This window comes from Glandiceps talaboti, chromosome 15 (assembly GCF_964340395.1).
Source record: "Glandiceps talaboti chromosome 15, keGlaTala1.1, whole genome shotgun sequence".
Lineage (NCBI taxonomy): Eukaryota > Metazoa > Hemichordata > Enteropneusta > Spengelidae > Glandiceps > Glandiceps talaboti.
Genome location: NC_135563.1, coordinates 13,269,373 through 13,288,154, shown reverse-complemented (window position 1 = coordinate 13,288,154; position 18,782 = coordinate 13,269,373). Strand labels below are relative to the sequence as shown.

The window sequence follows — 18,782 nt, the reverse complement described above, 5'->3', positions numbered from 1 at the left end:
CATTCTAAAGACGAAATTTTATTGTTATTCCGTCGAAATCCCCTTTCACCTTTTGTTCCTCTTTTTGCCCGATTTTTTCTGTAAAATCACGGATGTCCTTCGGTTTCTCAATGTTAGGCGCTATCACTACTGTGTGAAGCAAACAAATCGGTTTTGTTGCTGATTTACTTATGCACAAATTGTGTTCTTCCGGATGGGTCATTTCATTTTGACTCTGGTTCAACAAGCTCAACAAAATGTATGAGAGCTCTAAGAAAGGTAGATAATTATAATAAATACAGGTATTGTGTGAGACGGGGTTCCTACACATGTAATACACTTTAAGTGTAAATTGTTTTCTTTGCAACGTATTTGGGCGTTCTGTATCATACAAGTAGTAGAAAATTGCTCTGGCTCCCGACACATCACTTTTATCAACTGTCAAATGAGGATATTACGCGTAAATTCTCCCTATTTGCTTTCCGTCTGTGAAAAGTCCGGTGGACCTAAGCTGTCCATTCAGCCGTGAATCGCGCCGTCTATGGCGAGAGAGTCAAACATGGCATGATGTGAATGCCGATTTAGCCACGATATTAGGTTCTAAATAAACCACCAGTGAGAGGCCTGTAAAATCGACCTTGTGTAGCGAAAGCGCATACCTGAAGCTAGCTTTGTGTAGGGTGGCTTGATACCACCAAAGTACAAACGTAGACCCAAGCAGACACGCCACAAATTGTTGACACTGACAACTGAAAAAGCCCCCAAGTGCAGCTATCTGTTTTACCACATATTTTTCGACCGGCAGTCGGCAAGTATTGTGAGAGCCAACACAGGTATTGGGAAGATCGTTTTGGTTATTAAAAGCTTGCACCCTCTCAGCAACTCATTGTTTGACATACCAATGCTGAGTCACCCGTACTCTCCTATTCAGTGTAACTTCATTGGAGAATAAACCAGGTAAAGCGTAAAAGAGCGACACTATATTTGAATGAACTTACCGTATAGAAGCTACAACCGCCCTACAGAAGAACCGCGGTGGTGGGATATCAGAAAACATTGATGAACGAACACAACCTTTAGTGAATTCAATGACAATTATTCGAGATTGTTCAGGTTATCATAGTATTATTTTTCTTGTAACCTCGGGTTTGGCCCGCTTATCGTTATATCATACGTGGTGTGGGACGGACGTCTTTAGTGTGCTATATGTGTGTATCATGGGTTTGCGGAATTCAAAGCCAGCCGGGGATGAATACGTACGTGAAAACAGAGATTTCTCGCTTTGTATTTTGTAAAGCTTTGCTCCTGTTTTGCTAAGAAGTTCAATTTTTTGTCTCGCTTGTCTTTGTCATGATAATTGACGCACTTCTCGTATATCAGACAGTTCGGTTTGTCGAGCTTTTTTCTCGCCGTTGAGTGGTATGTTGTCAACACAAGTACAGCGAGCATTGTGTGTATATTAGTCTAAAGCCAACTTGTTTACCTTTTCAGAATTGCGAATCGCCTGCGCGAAAAAGTATACTAAAGAGCTCAAAATGATCGCATGTCTTATTGGCGGTTCTAGGCAGGGTGAGTATTTCAGCGTATAGCAGTGGTGTGTAGTGGTTCTTTCTTCACTGGCTACCATCCATAGACTTGGTTTTGGGTAATGCCATGCCGTGTTATCACGCCACACTTATTGTAAGTGAGCCTTGTTCATTAACTAACTCGAGTTTCTTTCCATTCAACAGTTGACGCTGTCGCTGACGCTATCGATATAGAACAAGTGGGACTCCGTTTCTGGATAGTCAGGCCGGGGAGAACAGATGCACATAGCTAACTACTTGTGTCACTTGAAATGCTCTCTTACACGGCGCTGACAACAAGTGAGAGACGGCCAAACGCTTCAAATTGCTGCAGCTACTTAGAATTGGAACATTACTTGACGCCATCGTACCGAACTGGAACAGTCGTGTGGCGTTACGGGTGTTAGAGAAGACGAACCAACACGTGAACCCACTTCTTAACAAGCTTATTCTATGATGTCTATATAAATTTGTGCCCACAGCTTTGATTATTGCTTTCTATTTTGGCAGCAGTGAGTGACTGTCACAGAGCTCAGTACAGGAAAGAACAGTCAGACTTAGACCACCTGAGAGGTGTTAAGTTGAAACTTAGAAGAAAGGCTTGGCTATAAATTTGAGTGAGTGACCCTGACATTGCTGACGACCTATCAAAATGTTAAGAACGATTACAAATCCAAGCCTTATTCTCTTATGTTGTGCTTGCGTTGCCCTTATTACACGAGCGGTGTGGGCGGAAACCGTCTACCACCGAAGATTTCTACAGGACTTGCTGAGAGACGGTGGAACGGGAAGGGAGGCGAAGATAGAACGAATGACGGAAAATAAAGCAGAGGTATGGCAACAATTTTATGATTCCAGAACTCAAACCAGTTCGTTTGATTTAAACTCCAAATCGCATAAATATCTATTTCAAATTCTATGTATCCCAAGAATCTCTCATCGCTGCTAATACTAACATTCAAAGTTTGTTGGTAAAGTTGTCTTGTTTTTCTTTGGATAGACAATGATTTATGTAAACGTTAAGTTTGCCAACTATATAATACTTGTTTGTCCTATGCGTACAACATCGAGAAAACATTTTGTCGAGACGTGGTGGTCAACAGTCCGAAGTTAATGTTTTGATTAGCTGGGCATGGAATTCGAAATGGCTTCGGATGAACTAAATGACACCAAAATAGTTGCAGATACTGGGGGTCATATGGGTCAGGTTAGAACGTATCAGGCAGGTAGAAAACCCTCAAGAGAAATGATATCTCTACTAGTGCTTGTAAAAAAATATGACGTTTAGAGGAATGGTATTTGATAAACTTTCCTATCTGCTAAAACACGAGATATGTTTTCATTTTTATCTCTCGTTTGCCTCGCATTTCATGTCATTTGTTATATTGATATCTCTGTGCTACAAGGCTCAAGCACTGACACAATTCCACATTTACAAGCAGTATAGCAATTTTGCCGTTTTGAATATCTTCCATATCCATCATTTAGTCGACCTGCACATTCTTTTTACATATTTCTTTTGCTTTGTTTCAAGCAGTTAGCTCATGGATAGTGTGACTTGTACATTAAGCTTACAAGACAAAAATCTTCGATGACAGGTGTTTAAATTCACTTTGCACGTACATGTACTTGTTATAACCATAGACCCTACACGTGTAGGGTCTATGTTATAACACACTTTAAGCCAGGAATCCATCCGTATTAAATTGAACATTCTTCATTTTTAAGGATTGCGTAAAGAGAAACACGTGACATGGATTTTTGCTATTAAATTGAACGTAGTCCATCTTCTATTTTCTCTTCTAAAGGAATACCTCCAGAATTATGGATACATGCCGAAATTTGACAACAAAGAACACTTGTGGAAGTTTGTAGACTGGGAAGAGCTTAGAGAGGAAACACAAGATAGAGTCTCACATAGAGACGACACCAATCGACCTTTTAAAATTAATTTTGAAAGCGATTTGGTTGAATTTGACGAGGACTTGGAAAGAGGTAAAAATGTGGGCTTTACACTGCCAGATGAAAAAATACTCTATGAGGATGGAATCAAGGAACTCCAAAAACGGTTTAATGTGCCAGTCACTGGCGAATTAGACGAGAGAACTGTAGATTTGATGTATAGACCTCGCTGTGGCGTCCCAGACAACGAACAGGTGGATTTAACCGAAACATTTACGGAAAAGATTAGGTTACTCCAAACAGATGGAAATGAGACAGAGGAATGGGATGGAGATATAAAACAAACAAACGGAAGTACTGTCGAGTCATCAGCTGTTAACGCAACAACACCAGCACCGACATCACAAGATGGCTCAATGTTATCTACTTTGATGGACACCACATCTGATCTCGCCGAGAGCACTTCTCTTCCAACCACGCCTGAAGACACAATCGACAGAGGTAAACGGTATATTGATCGTTTCCGTACAACTCGTAGGAAACGAAGCACTGTGGCTTTTAATGGGCAAACATACAAATACAGGATCCGTGAATACCATCGCTTGATGGATAGCTATGGCCAAAGAGATGCTATATACACTGCCTTCCGAATGTGGGACGAAGTTTTACCTATCAATTTCGTGGAAAGCCCAGCAAATCAGGGGGACTATGCCGATGTGGATATCGAAATCTTATTTCAATGGGCAGGGAGTAAGTATTAATTATCTAATATGTTCCCGTTTTACATCATTAGAGCATTATTGATGTAACTGAAACTATATTTAAGAAATAGTAATGGTGGTGGTGATGATGATGACGATGATGATTGACGTACAAAAACTGGTGACTATGACAACATGGCAATAAAGGTTTAAAATATCAATGCAGGAGGAAATATATAATAAATGAGGAAATTCGCAGTACATTGTAACATTTCCAGTATAATAATATAGAGATAGAAAACCTCCCCAGATGTAAACTGAATTCATGTCGTAAGGTTTGCTGTTAATCTATCCTTTGTTGTCATCAGTGTATATACCAAAATTATATAACATTTGAAATATGCATCAAGATGTTGCATAATATTACCAAATATCATTAATTATGCAACTAAATGAATGTAATTAATAACTACATCATAAAGCGATATCGATCGGGCATGTGCGCTGTATTATCCATGATAGATGCATGTATCAAATTACATGAAATTGGAAGGTTGCATTCATTTTATATGACAATAATTATGCAAATTCCGCAATCAAAATCTGAGTACATCATTAAACCATAGCAGACACATCTATTTTGGTATCACCAATGAATATACCAAGTTGTACTACATTTTGAAGCTTTGAAGCTCGTAACTTTTTAAAGATAATGCTCAATTACCAAAAATCATTAATTATGCAAATGACTCCTCAAAATAAAAACTACACTTGTAAGCTTTAAACTGTATGTGCATTTTATAATATCCATGGAGTGTTTACCAAAACCTAATCAGTTCTTGTCATTGCTGTAAGGAAGATGTACAGCAAGTTTCATTAACATTAATGCAGTGAGTTAGATATCATGTCTAAAGATGAACACAGACAGACAGACAGACAGACAGACAGACAGACAGACAATAACACAACCTTCCTTTACGGAAGGGAAAAATACAAGCCAAGTCAGTTGAGTACCAGATCGAAAGTATCACCACTTCATTAATACTTATTCAGTTTTGCCTTTTGGTGAACTTGTCCGGAAAAGTGTCTCCAACTTCGTTAAGAGAGTGGCAGACAGTAGCAATGTTTATATATGATGTGTCTAGTCATGTATGTACCGTGATCCTGAGATATTGTATATTGATTTTTTTGGATTGATTTTTGTCATTACTTTTGATGCTTGTTTATATATGGCCCTCAAGCTAAATTCAAACAATAAAAAAACAATAAAATACAATTGTCGTGTAACCAAATGAGAGAAGTATATCGAATACATGTTTTTACTATGTTCTAGTCAAAACAGAATGCTACAGCCGTAATCTGAATAACTTAATGTCTGGTCTGGCGTTTCAGAAAGAAAATGTTTCGACGAACCAAATCGCTATAGTACGCTTATGTCATAACTAACAGAAACCACATACTAAAGTATTTCGCATACACCATCGCGTTAGAGTTGTATTATGTGTGAACTTTCACCCTTTCACGAGAGTTTTGCTTTAAGTAGTGTACTGTAGATTGAGGATCAACTTCCATCACCAAGTGTGCAATGTGAAAAAAGTTAATAATTAATGTGATTGTAACTACTCTCACCCTAAAAACAAACAAACAAACAAACAAACAAACAAACAAACAAACAAACAAACAAAAACCCCAAAGCACTCCAATGTCAACATAGCCTTGTACCGATGTACCTAATAGTTAGCTAATGATATATCCTTATTCAAACAGATCGATGACATCAAACACAGCCACGAAATAATCTGATAATTCATATCGGCTCGGTCTAAAGTTGCAAATAGCCTAGCGATGGCGTCATCACCATGATCTCCTACTCAAATTTGCTTAGAAAGTTACGGTTCACTTTCAAAACAAGGCCACATAATCCTCCGAGACGTGGCACAGTCCTTGGCGTGTGGTATACTTTGATGATAACGCAGTGAAGCCATGGCAACACTTGTCAAAGTGCAGATGCAAGAAGGCACCCTGGAAATAATTTGAAAGAAAAGGGTCAGCACGAACTTATCTGGGTCATTTCGTGTCTTTTGTCGTCAACAGTCTTCTCGTTAACGTGACATGACAATATATCGCCGGCGCAAGGACGGAACATTGAGCTCTATATAAAAAACGCCGCCATATCATGAAAGGTGAAGTCAAGATTTGTAAGATTGTATAAATTATAGACGTTTCGGACAAATCCTGAGAATCTGATGCGAAAACTTGGCAGCAGCCATTTACTGTATCACTAACCATTACTGTACACATAACATTTGTAATAAAGAAATGTGACATTAGTCATTTCTAGACAATTGTATATTTTTCATAATAACGTCATATTTCGTGTATGGCAGTTAATATAATACATATCAATAGTTAATATAATGCACTGTGAATACGTTGGTATTTTTCACTATGTAAAGCTTGGTAGGTGTTCAGGAAATTTTAAGTTGGACTATGATTCAAAAAATATCATGTGAAAACCGACCCGCATCTTCTGGAGGCATTGACTCCACCGTTGGGCATAATATCGGTGTGCGGGAGTGTCCGGCAATAAAAACCATAAAATACACTGAGACTTGGAAGTAGAACAGAGAGAATTGATCGAGAAGAGACGAACAGCATGGCGCATACATATCAACATAGTTGGCGCGATACCTAGCAGCAAAGACATAAAGGAGATACAAACTACAGACTGTCTGTGGACAAAACAAGTATTGGCCATTCATTGGCAGTATTCAGTAAACCAACTTGCCCTCCAAGCCCACATTCCTCTGTGTCTTTATCTCTACATTTGCCAAGCCACTGACATGCTTCGTTTACATCGACACGATGTCAACTCACTTCTAAATATTCCAAATTCCTTATTGGCCTAGCCTCATTTCTTACTGGTTGTAGATATTCGAAGACATTGGCCAGGTAAATAAGACTTGAGATACACCTTTTGTTCGAGGTCGGCTTCGTAGCGAGTTCGTTCGTTCGTATATACAGTTACACATACAATTTTCTTTACTCCTTTCAAAATAGAAGTAGACTGCTATCTTCCATTTTCACCTAGAAATTGCTTTTCTTTCTGTAAATGCGTAATACTTATTATTCAATAACACATAATTATTTGACTAATTTATCGATACATTGGAAAGAAAATATCTTGCATAAAAAAGTAGCGTGAATTCATCAGAAGTACTAAATGATATCCATTCAGTTGGAAACTTAATTACAACGGCTCCTCAGGTAGGACAGCCATGTTACTTCAAACAATGTATGTAAACAAGTTTTTGCACGTGCTTGAAGGCTTAAAGTTATTGTTCGGGTGAATAAAATCGAGTCAACAGTACCCATTCAATCATATGAACGTTTACACCAGATTCTGTCAAAGGTGAATGTTTGTCAAGAATTTGCCGTCACTGAAAAAAAATCTTATATTTTCTTCTTCCAAAGTAATGTCGGATAAATTGATACAGGGACTTTCTCACGTGCGTGGTTACTTTGTTTTGTAACACCTTATTGCGCATGTCCAGATAACGACCCACTTAATCTTGACCTCGCATTCCTTAGCCATCCGAGGCAAGTTTCCAAAATTCCGAACAAGTTATTAACTTTCGTATTTTATCGTAATTGTGACAATTTCGTCCGACGCCATGCGTGAATTTGTGACTTGAATGAAGATTAAGTTTAATATCATCGATTGGTGGACATTTCTCTCACCGCCAGGTCTTTTTTTAATCGTACTGTTATAGCATTTCTACGAGTGGTTAGTAACAACTTCACTCAGGGAGTCTCACTCACTTATTAGTCGAAAGGTACTCTCGGAACCATTGCACATTGACCATCAGAATAAAGGACAGCAAGAGATGATGGATGAGGAGAGATGGTCTAGCACCATAACATTTAGCACTTATATAGTACAGAAACTGCCTCATCTACAAAACACGTCACACATATTACAATAATTGAATTAAACTCTCAACGACTTGAGTTATTTCAAGACTTTTGATTGGATGGAATCTCATTTGTATCCATACACCTCCGACGTGGAAGTTATAATATTGATATATTCAGAGAAGTGTATATTAATTTTTGTTTTGATATCATCTGCTACCGGCAGTTACACAAAAGAACTATTATAAAAAGCGTGACTGCTGGCAACAGATCATTGATATCAAAACAAAATTAATATACACGCCACTGTCTTCAAATTTCGCGAAAAAATATTTTCCAGACTCATCATACGACGTCAAAACATGGGCTATGGTATCATAAATGGTGTACATATATATTTTGGTAAGGCGACAGATTTTGTTCATAGTGGGTCCAAATCATAATACAAGATTTGAAAACTGTAATAAATAACCTATTATACTAAAGATGTTTGTGACTTTCACGAATACTCAGTGTTTTAGTGTTTTGTGTATTTAGCCTTAGTGTCTTCAATATAGTTATTGCAATACCCCATTCATTTCAGAATGTATTCATCTATTTAATATGTTACTTCTTTCGTATTTTCTAGGTACTTCTAATTGTATACACAAGTACACCGGTCCCACCTATGAACTGGCGCATGCCTGGCCACTTACAGCAATACATTTCAATGGATATCTGTATTATTCTGCAAGAACATCTCTTGTAACAGAAAATTACAATCGTATGTATGGTCCATTTGACTTACTGAGTGTTGCAGTTCATGAGATCGGCCATGTCATCGGACTCAAACACAACATGACCGACCCATCGAATATCATGTTTGCTTCCTATCAACACCCAACGACAGATTCCAATATTGAATTAAGTCCACACGACAGAGCAACTGCTCAGCAAATATATGGTAGGTCGTCTCTTGTTCCCTTGTCTTCTCCTGTGCCTCCTCATCTTCTTCTCTCCTCCTCAGGCCCCCCTTCCTCTCCTTCTTCCGTCCCCTCCTCAGCTACCCCCCTCTCCTCTACACCACCACCTGTGTTTTCATACGTTTCTGGCATTCCAATGTGAGTTACGATTACGAATAGTGCACTTCATTGGATGAGCAATCCCAGCTCAGTCCAACTCCCAGAAATATGGGAGTCGTGTCACGGCATTAAAATGATAAATGCACGATTCTATGATAGAAATAACAGGTTTTCACATTGAGATTGACAATATCTGTTGTATTAAAGAAGTCAAGTCTAATGTTATGCCATATCTTTACAATACAGCAAGTCTTCACGTCACTTGATTGATTTTAGCAATGGTTTGAGGGTATCTTCTGTGACCTACATTAAGTGACACCTGCACTATGCATTTTGATGACGTCTTACTACAATACATACCATTAGCTTTCAAGGTAAACCAACCCAACCACATGAACGCCACCATCGATTACTATAGCATGTATTGGTTATTTGAAAGTAGATTGCCAAGTTCATGTTCAGTGTTTGTAAACAGAGAGATCATTTTCAGGGCTAATGTCAGAGAGTACAGTGTTGGGGGTGGGGTGGGGTGTAGGTTAGTGGTTCATTTTTTCGTGTGTTCTTTTTTTTGTCTAACCTTGCTCTCCATTGTTTGTTCACTAGGTAAATGTTCAGTGCAGTTTGACGCGGCTTTTGACTGGGTAAGGTGGACGACAACAGTGCCTAGAAAAAGAATCTTCAATACGTATTTCTTTAAGGATGATCATTATTGGATGTATGAAAACAAAGAGAACAGAGCACGCTACGGTGCTCCAGAGTACATCACACGTCATTGGGCCGGGGTTCCCTCCAATGTTGATGCTATCGTTCACGTATGGACTGGAAGCTATGACGATATCTATATCTTTAAAGGTAAAATATAGTACGTGCAAATACTAACTTGCACATTCTCTTCCAGGCGTAAAGTCTCTGTTGTCAGAAAGTTCTCTCAATTTCTGTATGTGTATTCATTTATTCATGCTTGGCACTATCAAGCCAACACATTGACTCAGATGGTGCCCACCTTCTCAAAACACTCAAAAAGAGTACAAAACTATCTGATCTGAATAACACTGTGTTAGAATCAGGTCAAAACCGCACATAACCAGTTGTTATTGTTAGGTTTTCGGCGATTCTCGTCAACTAACTCGTCATCAGTGATCAACAGTTGGTTCCATTGAAGGTGCAAGAAAGTGTGTTACATTTTATCGCATCCTGAAATAAATACAAATTGTGGTATCACTGTAGCACTACTTCAGGTGGCGATTACAGTACTATTACAGGCGTAAAGTGTTTGTCAGAGGTTGTGTTGAAAATATAGGAACTGACCATGTCAAAATTTGAGAAGATGTTCACTTTCAGTACACCCTCTTTCCATATTCCATACAGTTTTATTGAATGTACAGCTAATGGTTACGATCACAATTTTCTGATATCGCAGGTGACAAGTACTGGATGTATAACTCGCAGAACGACCGTGTGTACGATTATGATGCAGCCGGTAACGAGATCGGGAATGGTCGTGATATTTCTGAGGGTTTCCCCGCCAGAGCTGGTACTAACTTCCCCAGCATTCCGTCAAACATCGATACAGCTTACTTCGATAAGCGAGATAAACACATTTATTTCTTTAAAGATCGATGGGTAAGTAGCAAATATTCATAAAAATCTATTAGGTGACGTCATGCCTAGGCTATGATAGTGTACACTCTCAAAATGTGCTATTTTTTCTGTATATGGAGCCAAATAAGGTAGAATGTATTTGTAGATGGAATTCCCTGAAAGTATATCTATAGAGGATTAACTGATCACAAACACTTACTTGTCTGTGTTTGGATATAAAGTAAGCTTACTTCTCAGTACGCATGCGCAATCTTCTCTTTTGTTATTTCATTAGGGCTGATTGGAGATAGGAAGTAATTTAAATATTTCGAAAAAAATTTATATAAGGCTATGTTTGATTTTTTTTATTTGGACAAACTTCTCGGCACACGTGTGTCACACGCTGGAATTCTAAGACATCTCACAAACATAACTAATAATATATATACGTGTGGTATACTTTCTCCAAAATTTACTTATCGACATTGTGAGATACTTTGAAGCCCGGATTAGGTTCATTTTTTTTATTCTCAGTGGTAAAAGCTCTACGTGGGAGGGTGTTTTCATTTAACACCTGTAGAGATCTCAATTCTCTCCCGATGTCTATTAAGTTAGTTGCAGGAGGGTTTTCTTCTTTTTTTTTGTGGTCGAACGCCTTAGGTGATCAAATAATTGTTTTCAAAAGAATACACCTTGAGAGTAGCCGTGGCCAGTGTGCTTATTCAGTGTCCGGTTTCTTTTCGAACATTTAACGTGCTGCTGGTTTACGTTTGCGGTGCACGCTAGGATGTCGGTTCAATATACCGTATTATGCGTTCTCATTCACGTAGTCGCTGTGTGTCACGTAGGCAAAATGATCCTTTTTGACACAGTAGCCCTAACTTAAAAAAAACCCCAACCAAACCAACTATATATATATATATATATATATATATATATATATATATATATATATATATATATATATATATATATATATATATATATATATATATATATATATATATATTTCTATATATATATATATATATATATATATATATATATATATATGTGTGTGTGTGTGTGTGTGTGTGTATTTGAGAAATATGTCTCAATAGATACTTAGTTCTGAATACACTCCACAGTAGGAATTGGTCATACAGCCATACAGAAAACTCTAGTACTTGGAGGAGAGATTTGGTTACTCTAAAAATTAATTCACCACTTTATCTAATTATATTGGATTTTTCCATCAATATGTTGCAATCTGTTATTTTTTCGGCAACTTTCCCAGAAACGTTTGGGCCTCGAATGCATAATACCATACTACCTATAATTACAAGTAAAGATACACGTATTTACGTGTTTCAAAACGACCCTTTCCATGTGCGTGTTAAAAAAAGGATGGCAAATTGTATAGTATGATTTCAAGGTACATTAAGTGCCCATCTAGACCGTTAGGTTGATTTTGTTGTCATTGCGTTATGAAACTTCTTGATATGTCTAAAAAATGTAGATTTTTCTTTAAAAAGCGTGTCTTTATTTTCACAGGTGTATGCTTTTGACACGGTGTCATGGAGTTGTTGCAAGCTTAACACAGCCAGGGTTCGAATTAAGAACGTTTTCATTGGACTACCGAATACAATTGACGTGGCTTATCATTCGTACTATTACCGAAAGGTCTTCTTCTTTAAAGGGGACGATTACTATGAAGGAACTTGGAATCCTTCGATATCGTTGACGCCGCCGTATGCGACGATGACGAGTGTAGTCACCTATGGGGGAAAAATAAACACACAATGGCAGGACGTATGTGAAGTTGGTGAGATTGAAATGCAATAGTTCACACACACTATGTCTTGTGAAATGGACTTTCTACACAGCATTCTCAACTGAAAGTTTTCTAGTGGGCCGGAGTTCACGGATCCTAACATTTTGTTCTCGTCTTCCGCTGCTGTTAAATTGAACGCAAGAAACACGCACGATACAAAGATTTGTAACCATCCCAATGATCCAGACCGTGGACATTCCTTGAGACTTGCGTGAGGCTGGATTCACTTGGGGACGGTCTCCAACATCTGATTGGTTAAAAGCCGAATCGTCGTTCTACTTGTGTGTTTGACGGAAGCAGAATCCATGGTGCAATGTATGATATTAATAGAAAATTATACAATATACAGTACTTTTTCCACCGTGTGTAGAACCTCCGGTTTTCATATCTTGGATTTGCATATCTCTACAGCCAGTTTAGCTTATAGCATGTACTATGCAAAGCGTATAACTTTGGACTTCCTTTTCATCTTGTTTACAATGAAAAGTTGTACGTCACGTGACCTGGATTGCAATATCACGGCGTGATTTGGACTGCAAATCAAGTTTACGCAAGAGAAGACTATGTCACAAACAAAATGTTGTTTGTGATTATGTTTTTTTTTGTGTGTGAACACATTTAAATAGTTTAATATTTGAAAGAGAATGTATTCGTTTTTGATTGCATATGTGAACCTCATTATCTCAGGAATATTATACTGACCTTTGACTACATAATTTATGAATAATTTATAATATATTACCTAGAGAATGACGCTCTTACGTTTTTTTTTTCTTTGAGTTTTATTGTTTCGATATATCTCGAAAATTGTTCAGAGATTCGATATGACTGAATTGGCATTGGTTTCAGATACGTGTTGGTATATTTTATGCGTTTACTTTTGTAAAAAAATGTAATATGCTTAAAAAAGAAATTGCTGGAATTATCGAGTTGCTCGCTTTCAGAGTCATCTTTTGAGTGGCGATGGCGGTTCAGCGTCTACATGTATATGAATTATAACTTGTACGATATGCATTTTTGGAAACATAGTGTGTTTAGTATTTTAGATTCGATAGATAACTGCTTCAGAGTACTGTTGTTGTTGTTGTTGTTGTTGTTGTTTATTTATGCATAATTAAGGCTTTCTTTAAACGTTGTGCCGTTCCTTCATATATGCATAGTATTAACATTTCCGTGTTCAAAGGTGTGCGTTTTGTATATATTGCACTGTAACGGGCAGAATTTCATATTGTTTACATTTCAGAGCTTCAACAAAATGCTTGAAAAGGAAGCCTTTTCCCCGCGGCCCACAACCCCATACCTCATTCACTGCCAAATTTCATGACGCAGTCGCAAAGTATGAAGATTTTGTGAAAGATATATTGACAACACCGAAACCCACCAGGTGATACACAGGCATAGTCGTATCAACTGGTGACGTGGTGAAATATTTGATTTTGACATCAGCAATGCTATAAACCGATATTTGTTGTTGAGACTCAACTTTGGTTTCTCCCCAACACGCTTAAGCATTTACACTATTTTGACCAATATTTTATTTTATTTTATGAAGGAAATTATGAAATACGATTGGTCATAAATGTTTTTTTATATATATATATTGACGAAGTAGTGGCATTGTTGGCAATGGAAGTTTTACTAAACCCGGCTTTTATTACATTAGTTCCATGCTGCCACCAAGAAATATAATTGTCAATGAAGTCAGTTCATATATTTATACAAAGGCTGGTCATTCCAGTTTATTTTGTAACGCCTCGTTCATATAGTCCTTTTTCTTTTCTCTGCCAAGTGGCCCGATCTGAATAAATTAACAGTTTTCGACAAGAATGTCTCATTTTGACCTTAACATTGAGTTATAGACTTCAGGATGACATTCGCTTTCTTTGACAAAACTACTTGACGAAATTTTGTTTGAGTTGTTGCGTTCGTTAAACTTACTTATTTTATTGACAAATGGCGCTGATCGTTCATATAACGTAAACTCTTTTTTGTAACAATACGACCCATTTAAAATCAAATCTACATGTGACCCATTTTTACAGGAGTCACAAATGAAAAAAAATAAAATATATATCAATAACTACAAATTTTGCCAATCATGAGTGAAAAATGGATGGGCTTATCCTGATAATTAATTGTTGTAAGACAAAATTGTTCCATTTACCTCGTATCACAAGTAACTGCCAAAATATTCCCAAAATTTCTCAACTACAAACATTTATCGTACGTACGTCTTCTTGAAATCCTGGCCCCAGAATTAAAAGATTTGCATAAACGCAGCGCATGCGTACATATTGCTGTGCTTGCTCGTCGCGCCTGTCATCACCGTAGTAGTATGCTGTAATATGTTGGCATGATTAATCATATTAACTGCATAATTTTTGGATGTTCCACTTTTTTGTTTCCTATTATATATTTGTGTATATAAGAGATGTAAACATTTTTCTTATAAATCAACACATTGTATAAAACCTTTGAAAAAAAAGCACACACTATATTATCACTTTCCAAGCAACTTTATCATTGTCTTACATGCTGACGATATAGTAGTTTGGAAATTTTGCTTGGAAAATAATACTTATTTAAATTTGTTATTTCACCCACTCGTCGGTCGCAAGGAATTGCATTGTACATTTGGTATGTTAAATATCTGGAGATGCCAGTGCCTTAAAAAGTCACACAGGTTTCACAGTTTATTAGGGTCAAAGTTCAAAGTTCAAAACCCTTAAAAAACATTTTATGTACATACTAGCTAGCTAGCACTGGTAAATATTATTCTAGAGAACACTAGAGGGCGCCAGGCTATATATATTATATATTTATATTTTTATATATTATTCAAATTGTTCAGATATCACTATCACGTTGATGTGTTTCTGAGTTCAACACGTTTGGGCTGCACCATTGATATGCTTTGATCTCGTTTTGCTGTTTCTGTCGTTTCCTTTCGTTTTTTTTCTCTTTGTTGTTTTTTTCCCACGGTTCCTTGCTATGTAGTGTTGTTATAAAATGGTTGATGTATTTTCACCAAAATTGCATCTAGGCATATGAACCCAATGAAGTTGAGTTTTGAAATGAAAACTATCAACTCTCTCACTTGTCTTTTATTTCTGGTTTCATGGATTTTGTCCATGGGACCTTTAGTATGGTGTCTAGTCTATGTGTTATATGTGAGTGAGGGTGTCTGTGTAACTTCTATATGTACCAGCACTTAGATGTCGTGTGAGAAACCTATGAGACGGCTATGATATACTAAAGAGTATGTGTCTTGCAGATGGGCAGTGTTGTGACGCTAATGTGTAAAATGACTCTGCATATTTGAAACAGTTGAGAGAGTGCAGTCATCGACTAGCTCGATATGCAAACGTATATTTAAGAAAACCATGCAATGAGCTAATTTGAATGCCATCAGAGTTAATTATGCAAAATAGATCTTTATAAAGATAATGGATCACCGATATGCAAATGAGCTCATTGCTATGCATACTCCAAACAAAGGCGAATAAAAAGTAAAGAATTCCAGGGAATGAAAACAATAATGGGCACTATCTTATACACCCTGGAAATGAACAATTTTGGATATTTGTTTGCGACACATTTCAATGAGCTACTGACCAAAAAGGATCCGACGAGTTACAAAGCCCAGCTTGGATGATTTGCATGTTGTCCTTAGCTAATCGAGTAACAATATCCACATTGTTCTCGTTTAAAATGGATTTTTACTAGTACAGTATTCATGAAATAGTCCAAGTTATAACAGTGTGTTGCTTTTATCTACTGAAACCTGAATTTGCCATTATTTCAGTTCAGTGTGTCACGATCACTTGCCATGTTCACATTCTCCCCCCTTCCCCTCCTCCCTTCCCCGTTTAGATATTTGCAATTATCACTCGTAACTATGTCAAATATATAAATTTCACAGATATAACTGCCTGGTGCATTTTGGTCAATATTGACCCAATAGCGTAGGGCTTGCACATGTCGTGCATAGAACAGTTAAATCGCAGTTATTGATGTGATAACATAGCTAGCAGCCCTGCAAAGAATAGTCAATGGGTCCAATAATCCTGTGCTGTCGAAGGGCAACAAAGTGTATTTTTAGCCATAGAGAATTGCAGCCAGGGACGTTTCTTTCTCACTATTCGTCCTTTAGTGACCTAAACCAGTCCCTCATGCCACGGAGATTCTATTGAATCTGGAACATTCTCTATATGTCTTTGTCTGCCCTCCTTTTAATCCTCTAAGAGTGAACTTAATTTTAGGCACAAATCCTGCTTTTGGCGGTAAACACTGATGCTTTTGTTCAGGAACGTGCCACGATCATTCTATCTGCTAAATATAGACAATGTAGACATACGTATGACGTATAAGAGAGGTAAACCTGTTGTATGGCTTAATCAAAATCCGCCCACAGGAAATACACTCACAATCATACTTTTAGAGATCTCAAAGAGTTACACCCAAAACACTTCCAACTTTTGACCGATGTGACGTCACTAAACTCTTTGAAATCTTCATCCCCGCTCAGGGGCAGTTTGACATAAAGACAAATGCGTGAACAATAATAGCAACACAACTGGCAGACTTCCTTTTTCTATTTTTAGCCTAAAGGACCTAGTTGTTCGGGTGCTATTTTGGACCTTAGAATTGTCACTGGTTAGGTTTTGGTCATTACGTGCATGTATGTATCTGTACTACAAAATCAGGATTAGCTCCATTCTTTGACTCTCTGTGTTTAAAGAGACGCGGTCGGAGTTTTAGAAGTTAGACTTTTACTGTTGTCTCTGCAGTTTTCAATTTTCTGTAGCCTGCAGAGTAACCCAAACCGTGAGAAAAATGTATCATATGTGCTTGTGAGCATATATCATTTGGTGAAAATCATGTCAATTGCGATCAGTATGGATACCCACAAGGATTTTGATATTGCTCATTTCTGATGATGTCCAGACCCATTTACTTTGTATCTTGATAAACTTATACTTGGAAGCCAAAGGGTAAAAGTCAAAAGTCATTTTCATATCGCATCTCAGATATCATCTCTTCAATATATATATCTTGTGGTTTGCAAAGCATCCTCGTTCGCATCATACATCAGATATCATCTACTCAATATATTTTGCCGTTTGCAAAGCAGACTCGTTCTCATGACAGTTTACATAAAATATTTTTAAAAAATGAAAATTGTCCTATGTTACCACATGTAGTACAAATAGTTTGTCGTCAGTTCTTAAAAGTGTTTGTGCATATAGTCTAACCAGGTCAAAGTTTAAACCAGGGCGACGAAAGGAATTTTTCGGAAAGCGATATCAAGTTGGTTGAATAAACAATTCTAAAAGAGATGCAGAGACAAAAAATGAATTTTCATGAGGTCAAATCATGTACAAAATACAGAGCTATAATTATAAATTTTAACAATGACAAAAATAGAAAGGTACTTGGAACTTTCTAGAAATGACTATTCAACGTGTATGTTACTGTGACCCCGGCAGGTCATTGAGCAGACGACATATATGGTGGCCAGATCAAATCGAACAAATTAACTACATGGGATTTTAAATTATTTGAATTTATGCAAAGTAAGTATATTGTAAAAACTACAAAGAAGTAAGGATATTTGGCAAAGAATTCATGCATATTGATAACCTACTTTATCGTTGATGCATGTATACTGATAAGATATTTTGCATCTTTTTTTACATTACTGACGATGCATGCATATAAATGGGATAATTTGCATTCTGCCCACATTCTTGATAATGCATGTATACTGATACGATATTTGCACATTGTCTGCATTTGGTTATATGCATATCAATGAGATAGTTTGTATGTAGTCTCGTTTATTTTACAATTACTGACACGTGGTTTATGATTAGAGTCAATATTGTTATTTTGATAAAAAAACACACAACAAAACATTTTCATTCCCTGTTCGATAGTTGTTTGTTCTATAAACAAGCAAAGTCTGGATCCGTTCAAATGTATTTGAGTTTCTAGCTGATTCGTCATGGTTAGCCGTTATTCGTCTCACGTGTCATTTGTAAAGTGGTATGCAGATTGAGTTTTGTGTGCTTTTTCACTGAGATGGATTACAGAAGCAATTACATAATAACTCGATTAATCTAATCTAGTGTCGTGTTAATGTCGATGCATGCTAGAAAAAAATGTTCTGTCATTTTACATATTAAGGGGTTCCTTGACATTTTAGCATACGTACACTAAATTACGTCATCAAATCATTTATTATACCTATAAACCAGCAGGT

General features: G+C 37.1%; 1 protein-coding gene across 1 annotated transcript; it reads left to right on the top strand.

The window, feature by feature from the left end:
* The first annotated feature begins 1,780 nt into the window (after positions 1–1,780).
* Positions 1,781–13,225, top strand: LOC144446234 (matrix metalloproteinase-21-like). The gene is made up of 6 exons (XM_078135986.1): positions 1,781–2,376; positions 3,353–4,196; positions 8,691–9,005; positions 9,727–9,975; positions 10,544–10,746; positions 12,238–13,225. The coding sequence occupies exons 1-6, from the start codon at positions 2,197–2,199 to the stop codon at positions 12,526–12,528; spliced, it is 2,082 nt and encodes a 693-aa protein (XP_077992112.1). The 5' UTR covers positions 1,781–2,196; the 3' UTR covers positions 12,529–13,225.
* Positions 13,226–18,782: the final 5,557 nt, after the last annotated feature.

Coding starts and splice junctions, on each gene's coding strand:
- LOC144446234 (XM_078135986.1), top strand. CDS start 2,197: ATGTTAAGAACGATTACAAATCCAAGCCTTATTCTCTTATGTTGTGCT. Junction 2,377..3,352: donor TGACGGAAAATAAAGCAGAG/GTATGGCAACAA, acceptor TCTCTTCTAAAG/GAATACCTCCAGAATTATGG. Junction 9,006..9,726: donor AACTGCTCAGCAAATATATG/GTAGGTCGTCTC, acceptor TTTGTTCACTAG/GTAAATGTTCAGTGCAGTTT.